Source organism: Coregonus lavaretus (genome assembly GCF_964263955.1).
Source record: "Coregonus lavaretus genome assembly, chromosome: 2".
Taxonomy (NCBI): Eukaryota; Metazoa; Chordata; class Actinopteri; order Salmoniformes; family Salmonidae; genus Coregonus; species Coregonus lavaretus.
Genome location: NC_139989.1, coordinates 34,887,197 through 34,900,899, shown reverse-complemented (window position 1 = coordinate 34,900,899; position 13,703 = coordinate 34,887,197). Strand labels below are relative to the sequence as shown.

Here is a 13,703-nt window from a genome sequence, read left to right as displayed (position 1 = left end):
GATTTGTAGAATGACATAGTTTCTCCATGAAAACGTGTCCAATGGTAGAATTCTCATCTGCATTTAACTGTGTGAAACGATTCAATGTAGTAAGTGGTATTGTCATATCAGGGAAGACATTTCAATTTGCAAGCAAAAAATCATACTCACGCATTCAGATAAATTGGTTGTCTGTCGGACATTTTTATTTGTAAAGTAATCCAGGTTATTTTTGTTCCATTACAGAGGCTGAAGAGGATTAGCAAATATTTTTCCCACTTGCCCTAAAATGATTCATGCAGTCAAAACCATCTCTCTCTGTTGGGAAAAATAAATGGATGTAAATCAATGTGCTATAAAACCATTCCATTCCAGGAGATTCTTTGGCCACTGTAAAGGTTACAGACTTAACCTAACTGTTGATAATGGGTGTCATCAAATATCAAATTCATGTTGAATTCGATGTTCACGTTCTCTTGCAAGCACTGCACCGGAAAACAACCACCCTAGGTATTTAAAACATGATATGGTCAGCCAAGATGCCAATTGTGCCCAGATTTAGAAATTAGGCTTCGTTTAATGTTCGGACACAATCATCAATGGTTTATGTCAGCCAACTCACCAAATATTGAAGAAGTTTGATGTTGTACTTATTTAGGATTTTGAGACGAGAAATGTGCATCCCATACCATATATATGCTAAATGAAACACTCCACCATGTCCAACTGTTTATCATGATGGTAGGCTACAACAACATTTCACAAAGTATTAGAAATACATCTGAGACAAGCATCAATATGTAGCCTATATAAACACCTCCCAAAAATTCCTGACAGCCAACCGAGAAGGGACAACTGATTAGCCTATAGTGTGATTCACCATAAACCTTATGATGAGACTGTGGAGAATGTTGATTATAGAAGTTAACCGGTGTACCGAAACCTTCACTTATAAAAGTCTATAAACATCAGAGATCACATCATTTGATTATCTACACTTGAAAAAATATACTTTACTCAACCCAAATAACATATGGTGATCTACTCCAGACAGGTTTATTTTGGGGGGGAACTTGTATTTATTGAGTTTACACATTGCATTCATGAACAGTTTCATGTGCCAAGTCATTGAATGTAGGGATGTAGCTCAGTTGGAAGAGCATGGCGTTTGCAACGCCAGGGTTGTGGGTTTGATTCCCACGGGGGGCCAGTATGAAAAAAGATAAATAATAATGTATGCACTCACTAACTGTAAATCGTTCTGGATAAGAGCGTCTGCTAAATGACTGTAAATGTAAATTGAATGTTATATACAGTTGAAGTCGGAAGTTTACATACACTTAGGTTGGAGTCATTAAAACTCATTTTTCAACCACTCCACACATTTCTTGTTAACAAACTATAGTTTTGGCAAGTCGGTTAGGAAATCTACTTTGTGCATGACACAAGTAATTTTTCCAACAATTGTTTACAGACAGATTATTTCACTTATAATTCACTGTATCACAATTCCAGTGGGTCAGAAATTTAAATACTCTAAGTTGACTGTGCCTTTAAACAGCTTGGAAAATTCCAGAAAATGATGTCATGGCTTTAGAAGCTTCTAATAGGCTAATTGACATCATTTGAGTCAATTGGAGGTGTACCTGTGGATGTATTTCAAGGCCTACCTTCAAACTCAGTGCCTCTTTGCTTGACATCATGGGAAAATCTAAAGAAATCAGCCAAGACCTCAGAAATCTTTTTTGTAGACCTCCACAAGTCTGGTTCATCCTTGGGAGCAATTTCCAAACGCCTGAAGGTACCACGTTCATCTGTACAAACAATAGTACGCAAGTATAAACACCATGGGACCACGCAGCCATCATACCGCTCAGGAAGGAGATGCGTTCTGTCTCCTAGAGATGAACATACTTTGTTGCGAAAAGTGCAAATCAATCCCAGAACAATAGCAAAGGACATTGTGAAGGTGCTGGAGGAAACTGGTACAAAAGTATCTATATCCACAATAAAACGAGTCCTATATCGACATAACCTGAAAGGCCGCTCAGCAAGGAAGAAGCCACTGCTCCAAAACCGCCATAGAAAAGCCAGACTGCGGTTTGCAACTGCACATGGGGACAAAGATCGTACTTTTTGGAGAAATGTCCTCTGGTCTGATGAAACAAAAATAGAACTGTTTGGCCATAATGACCATTGTTATGTTTGGAGGAAAAAGGTGAAGGCCTTCAAGCCTAAGAACACCATCCCAACCGTGAAGCACGGGGGTGGCAGCATCATGCAGTGGGGGTGCTTTGCTGCAGGAGGGACTGGTGCACTTCACAAAATAGATGGCATCATGAGGAAGGAAAATTATGTGGATATATTGAAGCAACATCTCAAGACATCAGTCAGGAAGTTAAAGCTTGGTCGCAAATGGGTCTTCCAAATGGACAATGACCCCAAGCATACTTCCAAAGTTGTGGCAAAATGGCTTAAGGACAACAAAGTCAAGGTATTGGAGTGGCAATCACAAAGCCTTGACCTCAATCCTATAGAAAATGTGTGGGCAGAACTGAAAAAGCGTGTGCGAGCAAGGAGGCCTACAAACCTGACTCAGTTACACCAGCTCTGTCAGGAGGAATGGGCCAAAATTCACCCAACTTATTGTGGGAAGCTTGTGGAAGGCTACCCGAAACGTTTGACCCGAGTTGAACAATTTAAAGGCAATGCTACCAAATACTAATTGAGTGTATGTAAACTTCTGACCCACTGGGAATGTGATGAAAGAAATAAAAGCTGAAATAAATCATTCTCTCTCCTATTATTCTGACATTTCACATTCTTAAAATAAAGTGGTGATCCTAACTGACCTAAGACAGGGAATTTTTACTAGGATTAAATGTCAGGAATTGTTAAAAACTGAGTTTAAATGTATTTGGCTTAGGTGTATGTAAACTTCCGACTTCATCTGTATTTCATTACAAAGACACAAATCGTATCTTTTGCCCTCAATGTGCTCTGTTCCGAGAATAACACAGACATTTTAAAAGGCAATTAGAGATCAACACCTTCATGTCAACAAACCCTGAGTTGGGCAAAAGTATGCGTAAATTATTTTGTCTATATTCTGTTTATTATAAGGCCCTGTCACCACCATTTCACAAGGTCAAATTCCTGTACTTCGCAAATAAAGGTGATTCTCATTCTTTCTGAAACACAACCTTCACATAGGCACTGTGGCTGTTCTACTGAATCTCACCGGTGCCCTCCACGGTCTCCTCTGCCATTCCGACGCCTCGACAGCTAAGGCCATGCTGTGGGAAGGTGACCTCCATGATGCAGCCGTACTTCAGGGTAATCTCCTGAGGGTCACCAGGTGTGGTGGATGACCTGCCGGCATTGTCACAGTTGGAGATGTCCTTCAGCTGTCCAGAGAAAGGAAGGTTTCACTATATTACATATTGTCGTTGTCTGATGAAAACGTTGTAACTTCATTTTTGCCAATTGTCATATATAAAAAAAACTTTTAATTTATTGAAAGCAGTAACTCCCCTCAATGTACTCTGAACATTTTATGACTCTAGGACCAAGAAAATATATTCAAAATAGCTTCTGAAGTTTCATAATTGTATGTTCTTTAACAGAAAAATATGGTCTTTTTTAAAAATTTTCGGAAAGGTTTCTGTTTCGGATTTATGAGGTTTTCATAATACAGCGACAGTATACGACATGGTCCATATTCTCTACAGCAGAAATGTATTGACTTCAAAATTTGGGACTGAAGATGTGTTACTTTAAAGTCTGACAACCTATCATCTGCTTGTGTTGTCAATCTTTTAAATGTCTTTATAAATACTTTAGGTCATTGCTCACACAAAGCTAACTAGTTATCGATTTCACATCGGCTGCACCCACCTAACCAAACAAATAATGTATCTGTTGTATCATACTGTAACATGCAGGCAAATATATTAGTATTGGAACATAAAAGAGACAAATCTGGGGGCATTGCTGCTCCTTACTGTAACAATGTGGGTGCTCCATCCATTAAATCCCAGGTAGTGATTGGCCAAGTCCTGGCACTTGCTATGGCTCAGTGGCTTGGAGTTGTGAAGGAAGTTTGGGTACTGCTTTGTGCTCAGCTTTAGCTGGAGAACAAACAGAGAATGTACAATCAGTTCTAAATGTCAATCATTAGAATGGTTATGACTTCATGGTGAACAGTGTTTTGGGCAGAAAGTGCAGCAAGAGGCAGGTCTACAAATCATCATGGAGTGGTAAGACATTGCCATCTACTGGTCAAGGTCTGGTATTAGTTATTGGTCAAGTGTTACTGTGAAGGTTCACAGCAGCTGTGAGAAAAAGACTACTCTTGGGGCCTCGAAGTTGTTTTAAAAGGGAAAAAGTGCTTGGTTGAAAATATATACACGTTTATGTCACATAAGCAATGATCTTACGAAATAATAAAATTATAATACAATCAATTTGGAGAGTATTTTGATATCTCTTTGGAATTGATGTTTGTAAATACATATGAGAACTGCAAGCACTAAATTGTACAATAGAGTACCACCGTACGAGTCATAATACACACAAAACATAGCGGTCAACAAGGAAATGGATCTAAATCATTTTTCCACCATAAATGTTTCCCATAAGGGATTTTAGAAACACTTAAAATAAGGGCTGTGTTTCGTGTAGGCTTACCCTGGTGGGACGATTTGATAACTGTGTAAATCTCTCTAGGACAAGGTGACTTTTATCAATATCTTCGCCTTTATTTAACCCTCAAAAATGAAACGCTAATTAGCTGCTCATGTGGCTATCATAAAGAACTACAAATGATCTGGACGAGACTGACGAATCAAGGCAAAGGTAAGAATCTCTGGATTTACTATCTAATGTTAGTTAAATGTAGTAATGAATAAATTGGCTAACTTTTTGTGCAAGTTTTAAATTGACACAATACCTGTTAGCATAGGTGGCAGCTGGCGATGATGTGCAGGAGCTTGCAGGGATTTGTAGGTTTGCATGATGTCTACTTAGATGCTAATTAGCATTTTCGAATCTGAGAGTAAATAGAGCCTAATATATTTATAAAAGTCACCTTGTCCAAAAGAGATTTAAATGGTTATCAAAACATCATGCCAAGGTAAGCCTACACGAAACACAGCCCTTATTTGAAGTGTTTCTAAAATCTCCTATGGGAAAAATTAATGGTGGAAAAACCATTGGAACCATTTTCCTGTTTGACCACTAGTTTTATGGGTATTATGACACCTCCACTGTGGGGCTCTATAGCCTGCAACATTTGAGTAAGTTTCTCTCTGAAAGTTCCCTTACCTTCAAAGGAGAGTTCTGGAAAAAGCCTCTTACGTGTGTGGCTCTCTGTGCTTTAGATGCCTGGGCTGCGGAGAAGTCCTTGACTAGGGCATAGAACCCTGGCTCGACCACGGCAGCATTGGGACACCTTCACCAGATACAGCGGTCCAAACTTACAGAAGATGTTCCAGATGGATTCCTTTAAAAGAACACAGTATAGAATTTCAATTCATGGCAGTGACAATCACTTATTAGCCTACTTTACAAAGGCTCGCCGGTAGGAGCATTGGGCCAGTATCAGAAAGGTTGCTGGATCGAATCCCCGAGCTGACAAGGTAAAAATCTGTAGTTATGCCCCTGAGCAAGGCAGTTTACCCACTGTTCCCCGGGCACCGATGACGTGAATGTCGATTAAATAAAAGCTTCTGAAAATGTGGGTTGAATATTCCAGACAAACAGTATTTTGTTATTTTCAATGGGTACCCTGAACTCTATTACGTCCACTATTACCTCCACTGACTAGAGCAACATTATTATTGTAGGCTACTACTCTGCTCCGCCAAGTGTTGCACGAAATGGTTTCAATGTTGGTGTCAATGTCCCCCTAGTCAAGTCTTTTCTGGAGGATATTATGAATCAATCTATCGCAGAATCTTTGACATGACGTTCATGTTTACGTTGACTTCCGCACAAGAGCCTCTGATTTCCCCGCGCTGAAAAAGTCATTCGTTACGCGGTAGATTTTCTTCTTCTATGGTATTATGATGATCCGCAAACACACGTTAGATGTGCATGCCGCCACCTATTGTATGGGGTGAAAACTGGGGAAATGTAATACAGCGAAAAAAAGGTTGAAAAAAACATACACATATTATTCTCAAAAGTTTTTACTAAAACAAACATCAATGTACTACTTCAGTCAGTTTCAAATGTCTACTCAGATCCCTACACAGGCTCTGGGGCCTGAGAGGGAGGAGTATCTTCCGACTGTATTCCCTGCAATGTTTCAGCCATGAAGTCCTGAAGATCCAATAACCTTTTTGCCGCTTTCACAATGATATCCAGTTTCTTCCATTTTTTATTAGTTTGTCCTGTACAATCAATAACCTGCACAATGAATGCAACAAAATCCACCTTCTTCACCATTAGATTTCAGGATATTTGATCTGATTAACAATGTCAACAGGCTGCTTTCTTGTCATCCACTGCCAAAGCATCATCATCTCTACTCTCTCCTTTTCACCGGCTCCACATAGGAGACCTGCTTGACAGCCCTAAGCCTCCCTACTTTGACCTCCTTCACCCTAACAGGGCACTCAAGGAACTCTGGAAAATGCTTCCCATCACAATTGCAGCATCGTGCATCCTCAGACTCTTCAACACTTATATTCCGTCTGCAAATACTTGATACGTGGCCAAACCTTTTACATGCATGACATTGCAGTGACTTTTGTACATACACTCGCACTGCATATCTCATATCCCAGCTTTACATGGGTCGGGAGAGACTCTTCATCGAACAGACAGGTTTCCCTCCTTCTTTCCATTCACAAAAAGGGTTAAGCATGTGCCCCAACTATTCCCGGCATGTTGTTGTTGTCCCTAAACCATGAAGCCTCGCTATCCAGCAAGATGACACCTTTCTTTGGTGCCCTACTCTGAAAAACACAACTCTCCACTTCGTACGTTGACAGTTTATAGATAGCCATAGAGCTTTCTCCTTTTGCTCTTTCGATACACATGAAATCACCATCATACTGCTCCTGGTCACTGACTCCACCTTTCTCAAATCGTCCTTCACCATCTTCGTAATAGCAAACAGGTCTCCCAAATAAACATCCTTATAATGGTATTCCAACCAGAAACTGCTGTTCATTTCCAGCTTTAGCTCCATTCTTCTATATTACCGTGGTCCAGTCATTCTTACCATCTTTACTCGCACCAACAGAATCAAACATTGCATCCGCTTCCGCCATTGCACAATCTGCCACGACCGGGCCAGATTAAAATTTGTCCATCCACCTTCCACATTCCTCCACTCCGGAAACCCTCATCCTTCTCGTCCTCTCGTTGTATCTATCTAGCGTCTCCATTCCGTGCAGTATTGTCCTCACTTGGCACAACCAACAACATCGTTCGATCGACCACCGAACAGTTGATATAGCTGTAAATGTCAATGATAAACAACAGTTTACTAATTGAAGAATTTGAGAAAGCTCTGACTTTACTCCTGCAGTAGATTTCCTGTACGCAGCAAGACCAATGAGCTCGAGCACCGGGTAGTGTTTACAGCTGTGTAACCAATGAAATTGCAAGTGCCGGGACACACCTTCATCTGGTTAAAGTTTGTTGGGGTCGCCAAAGGGTTTGGAGTCGCCCATGCTCGAAGACCAGAGAAAAGTAAAATAATCTAATCGTTTTAGCTCACCATTGAAGTCCCTTCACTAGAACCACAATCGATTCAATATATTCAGACAGGTTGGTAGGCTAATTGTCTGTTGGCAATAAGGTAAAATGTTCCTGAGGTAAAAATGATAATATTAGCATCACATTCTATTTCCCGCTCCCTGGCTTTGCAATTGGACTTGCTCGGCCTTGTAGGGGAGCCTCGCGAAACTGCGGTACGCCACTGGTCATGGCATTGACATTAATGATGAATGCTAAATTATAACACAACTACTAGTACTGAAGGTAAATTCGTAGATTGAGTTATGGTGGGAGTTGATGTGAGATGGCGTGGTGCTTTTCTAAATCTAAGATTCGGGTACTACTAAGACAACTCACTTTCACTAAAATGTTCATTATACTTTAAGTATGGAAGTTGTTAGTCATGATGCAGCGATGCTATCCCTCTTTCACATCATCAGCGCGCAAAAATCCATTGCCAAATCCTGAAAGCTAGCTTCACGTACACTGTGTGTCACGAATGTTGAATAAAATTCCATTTGAACTTACTCTGACGATTGTCCGTGGGGTTGGTTTTTATACAGGGCAGAATTTGAGACAAAATATCTAAAGGAACATATCAATAAACATGTCTGCTGCATACCCTCTTCCTCTCTGTCAAAATAAAAGTCTGGCACAAGTTATCCCTTGCTTGCCGACATATGGCGCACTTGCAGGACTTTGTTTTGACGTGAAGTGTTTTGACATGTTAGGCATCTGCAGCAGACCCACGTTTGGAAAGTCTGTTCAGTAATATGTTCCTTTGGATATCTTTTCTCGAATTCCGCGCTATATAACAACCAACCCTACGGACAATCGGCAGAGAAAGTTCAAATTGAGCTTTATTCAACATTCAAGACAGACAGGGGACATATAGGTTTTTGCCAATACAAATGTACGTGACCATGGGCTGGATTCAATCCGTATCGCTGAAGAACCACGTAACATTTTTAAGGTAATTTCCTATTGAGGCGACATATGCAGCGTTTGCAGTGAATGCTGTCTCCGCAAATGCGGGAATATGGCCTTTACATTTCAATGGAGTGTCTGTGATACGGATTGAATCCAGCCCTAAATTGTCCAAGGGACACCATAGGAATGTTGGGGCTAGGAACTTGTCAAAAATGTTGATTTGAAAGATAATAAATAGTAGCCAAGATATCATGTACTGCAGAGAACAACAGCTTTATTGAACAACTCATCACTATTAGTTTCAAACAATAAGATTAAGGAATTAAAAGACTTAAAGGAAATTACTCTAAAATATATTCTCCATCTGTGTACATACCAAAAGCTTGGAGCTCTACAAGTTCCCATTTCACCCCAAATATTAATTTACGAATAAACATCAGCACCACCTAGAATCATATATCTAAATAAGAAATGTAATTAACTTTTCTATAAATGTACTAATCTAAAATGTCCATGAATCAATGGTATCTCAGAGTAATAGAGTGAATATAGAAAGTGCTGTTGTTGATTTCAGAGAACAAAATGCAAATGCCTGAAAACCCCTGGAGTCAGGCTCTGCCAGATCCAAATTAAATCTACTCTAGACCAAAAAGCATGCTTAATGGAGAATCTCAATTGAAAATGCTCTTCAGTGCAGGGCAAGGCCTACTCTGTATCTGGGAAACCAAACCCTGGAGACAGGCTCTTGCTGGCTGCCTCTCCAGCCAACGTCTACAGAGTGCAGTTGGCCTCCAGTGACTTCCTGCACTTGGCAACGGTCAGGTAGGTCTCGACCTTGGGGAAAAAAATAATGAGGTTATAGTTTACACATTTTAATGTCAATGTTCTAGGTCACTAGGCCTTTCTCGAGACCAGTCTTGATCAATGAACAATAATAGGAATAATATTTGGGTTATATTGAACACAAAAAAATGATGCACTGTAGAAAATATAGGAAGGCACATGCAATTGAAGGCAACATGGTTTTCCACCTTGTGCATGTCCTTCTTGAAACAGGCCAACAGCTCGTAGTTCCTCCTGACGTTGCCGTCGCCCCCCAGGTTCTGGTAGTAGTTTCCGTAGGGGGGCAGCTGCTGAAAGTCATTGTCATCCAGGCTCAGCACGCCATCCTGGCTCCCCTGTGGGAGACAGAGAGAGATGCATGGTGGAGTGGATGTGTGCATATCAATATTTGTTTATTGGGTCATTCTAAAAGCACACATAGCAAAAGACACATGCATAAATGTCCTTTAATGGTGTGTTACTGATATAGTCACTATTAGTGATGATAGATGAGGTGAGTTAGCATCACAATGTAAAGCACAGAAATATCTGCTGAGAAGAGGCATACGTAGTCCTACATTATGCTTTCTAACTAGGAAAGCATAGTGGTATTTCACTTTCATGTCAGTGGAAGATAAAAACCACACTGTAAACCCCAATGTGCTGTCATTACTCAAAACCTTTGAGGAAACCCGTTGCACTTAATATACAGAATCTGAGTGCAGTTACCTAAAGTGATTTTATAGTAATTACTCAAGCCTATAGAGTCACCCTGTAGAGGGTCCAAATTTGAGTTGTATCAGCTTGACATTTTTTTGTAATGCCCCGACTAAGCTACTTCTCCAATATATTTTCCCAGTGTGCCTTGGCTTTTTGAGTGAATTATAGAGTTATCACCCATGACTGTATTTGTTATTGACAGAGACATGGTTGTCATTCCTGTGGCCTTAAAGTGAGTTCCTAGGCAAATATTATCATTATAATTAAACTCTTTATAACAATACATTACATATCTCATAAGGCCTTATTTTGAGGCATAGCTTTACCCTAATACAGTGGCCCGAAACTCATGGTTTACAGGCCACATCAGGCCTGTAAGTAGGGTTGCAAAATTCTGGTAACTTGTATGTTATTTATCTTTGTGAAAATGTAGAAAAATGTATGTTATTTATCTTTGTGTAGCATAAGATTAATCAATCAATCCCTCAATGTACATGCAAAAACACAAATATTAAAAACCATTCCAAAAAATGTACCTGCCGTAGAGCATGCTGGGTAAAAAGTTAATTTGTTATCATAACTTTAAAAAATTGAGTTGATGTGACTTCTCATTTAGTTTTGAGCCAGTACCACATAAACATTTTAAGTAATGACTTTTCATTGACTTTGAGTTCAACTTACTAGAAGTATTTGAGTTAAAATGCCTTGGGGTTTACAGTGCACAAAGTGTGGCACCACAAATAGTCATTGTTCTCCCTCCTTGCTTTACCTTGATGAGCAGGTTGATGCCCACTTTGAGGTCGCCGAGCTTCTCAGAGATCTGGTTGGAGTTTCTGACCATTAGACTGTTGGAGATGGTCAGGGTCTGGCTAGGGTACTCCCATGATTCAATCAGGCGGAAAGAGATATGGAGCAGCTTCAGGACCTGTGTGTAGATGTAGAGAAACCCCAGATTATTAGAGAATTAAGTTGAGTTGTATTGTACAGTTTGAGATGCCCTGTTTACATGATTGAGCTAAATACTTTTTGGGCTGGTTTCCTGGGCAGAAAAGCACAAAATGGAGAATGGAGACGTAGAGAAATCATCGATTAGAGAGTGATGGTTTTACTAGCAATGATTGTGATATGTAGTTGTTTTACTTATCTTAGTTGAAGGCACTGAGGTGTAGCAACATTTTAATGCCAATTTTACGTGTAGAATTAAATACTCCTTGTCATGGCTAGATTTAATTTCCACCATGCATGATGCTGTCTCTGCTTATCTAAAGTATATATTTCCCCATGGAGTTTAGACAATCGGTGGTCTGCTTGCCCAATAACTAATGACTAAGTTGTATCGATTGTTCACATTGAGATGGCCTATTATTTATTTTGGAATCATGCATCATGGAGGAATTAATATTTAAGGTGAATAGCAGAGTGGAACTGTCAAGCTTTTACACTTTATATGGTTGTAAAGGGCATAACATGGGTAATTGGCTCAGCCAGGTAACTTACTGAACTCTTCTGAGTCTCGTGCTTGTCGATTGGGCTCACGATGGAGTCAGAGTTACAGAAGTCCAGCAGGAATATCTTGTTCAGCTGTCTGCGTTCATCAGGCAACAGGGTGCCTTCCTGCACACAATCACAAGAAGGGAGAGATATATTTTAGCCACTAGGCTTGTGTGAAGAGGACACTGTCTGCAAGAAGAAGAACAATCTTTGAAACACTATTTGCTATGTCAAAAGTAGATTCAAAAGCTGTCTTACAAAGTCATTGAACATTTTCTGAGCCATTAGGTGGAGATGTTGCACCCGGTTGACTGCGATGTTGAAGAGCCGTTGGTTTTCCATCGCTGCCCCTTGACTCAGAAAACCACTGACCAGTAAAACTGGCATCAGCAGAAACACTAAAAGAGAGATGAAAGAAAATAATAGCTGATTTAAGAAATGTATAAAACGAGTAAGTCTAATTATAGTGAGATATATTAGTAAGATATTCTCAGCCTTCGTACATCAATAGCCTAGCTGTTAAGAGCATTGGGCCAGTAACTGAAAGGTTACTGGTTTGAATCCCTGAGCTGACTAGATGAGAAATCTGTTGATGTGCCCTTGAGCAAGACACTTAACCCTAATTGCTCCTGTAAGTCACTCTGGATAAGAGTGTCTGCTAAATGACTAAAATGTAAATTTTATAGACCATCACATAGTTAGGTTGTTCAATCAAAAGAAAGTGGATCTGTGTCAATAGATTTTATAACCTCATGGCAGTACAATACTTGTTCACTCTTTCTGTGCCTTGTTGGCCCCTGTTTCAGTGATTAAATGTTTAAGTTCAATTGTACTTCCCACTGAAAAAAGAAATAGACAGAAAAAGCTGGCTTACCTTGTCCCATTTTTACTCTTAATAGCCAAGGATGATTTCTTAACTTGAAAGTGCGATGGTCGGTTGAGTATGTTGCCGTTTGTTTGGGGGCACTGTTTTTATAGATGGGAAACCCATGTTTTAATGTATCAACAGGCGGAAACATGAGATTTTCTCCTGTTACCACCTTTCATTGATAGGACCTGTTTTTGTATGTGATTGTGGAACAATCAGTATAATGCGTCAAATCAATCATTCATTTTTCCATGAGTTCGGGAAGACGTGATGTGTCCTAAAAACAACTTACTTGATGACTGAAAGAACTAGGGTAAAAACACATGCAACATAAACCTCTGTGGTCTAGGATGTATTAAATGAACACAAGTTACACACACACACACACACACACACACACACACACACTGTAACTTGACGACAACGCCAGTTATTCTGCCATTCCGTTGTGATACTGTAGATGACAGGAATTATTTGACAATAAATGATTTATATTGCTTCTTTATTAGCACCAATATTGTATTGTTTAATATCAATTGAATGTGCTGTGGCGTTAACACTTTTTCAAAGACTTCAAAGTAGAGACACTCAAAGAAGGACCTTTCAAGGACTTGAGACGCACATGTTAGAAAGTATTGTTTTTATTTGTTTAAATTCAGACGGGGTCTTGTTACCATTAACGTACAGTACATAAACAGTCACTTGATCAATACCAGTCCATGCCAGTATTTTTGTGAGAGCCTTTGTTATACCTGACGAAGATCCTTTCAGTAATAGAAACATTGTGAATAAGCCTAATAAAGGTATGTGTTGGAGCAAGTGTAGGCCCTACTTTATTGATTGATTGATTGATTGATTTTGGGGTTAAAATCTATATGCCGTTAAGAAAGTACACATCTCAGAGGATAACACATTCATTCTTTCAGCCTAGCAGCATGTGTGCTTGACTACACAATGCTACTAGCCCAAAGCCTTCACTTTGTTTGTGCCACACCACCTTACTGTGTGTTGTTTACGCTACACAGGTAGGTGTAGGTGTATGGTGTCATGACACCTATAAAGGTAACCTGGTCAATAGTCATGACAGTAATGAGATCATGGTTGATGTGTGGCGTACGGGGGTGTTGACTGATCCAGTGTGAACATATTCAACATAAGTTGT

The 13,703-nt window shown here is 39.8% G+C and overlaps 1 protein-coding gene and 1 pseudogene across 2 annotated transcripts; both read right to left on the bottom strand.

Annotated features, from left to right (window-relative positions):
• Positions 1-2,493: 2,493 nt before the first annotated feature.
• Positions 2,494-7,087, bottom strand: LOC311138861 (RAD52 motif-containing protein 1-like; annotated as a pseudogene). The gene is made up of 4 exons (XR_014615218.1): positions 7,034-7,087; positions 5,305-5,482; positions 3,984-4,109; positions 2,494-3,386 (listed from the first exon to the last, which is right to left on the bottom strand). The product of XR_014615218.1 is annotated as an RAD52 motif-containing protein 1-like (transcript).
• Positions 7,088-9,411: 2,324 nt separating this feature from the next.
• LOC311138850 (somatotropin) lies at positions 9,412-12,557 on the bottom strand (the record flags this gene model as incomplete). The annotated part of the gene is made up of 6 exons (XM_084173651.1): positions 9,412-9,474; positions 9,672-9,818; positions 10,952-11,107; positions 11,680-11,796; positions 11,932-12,071; positions 12,548-12,557. 6 exons carry the CDS (start codon positions 12,555-12,557, stop codon positions 9,412-9,414), a joined length of 633 nt encoding a protein of 210 aa, XP_084029777.1.
• Between the last annotated feature and the right edge of the window lie 1,146 nt (positions 12,558-13,703).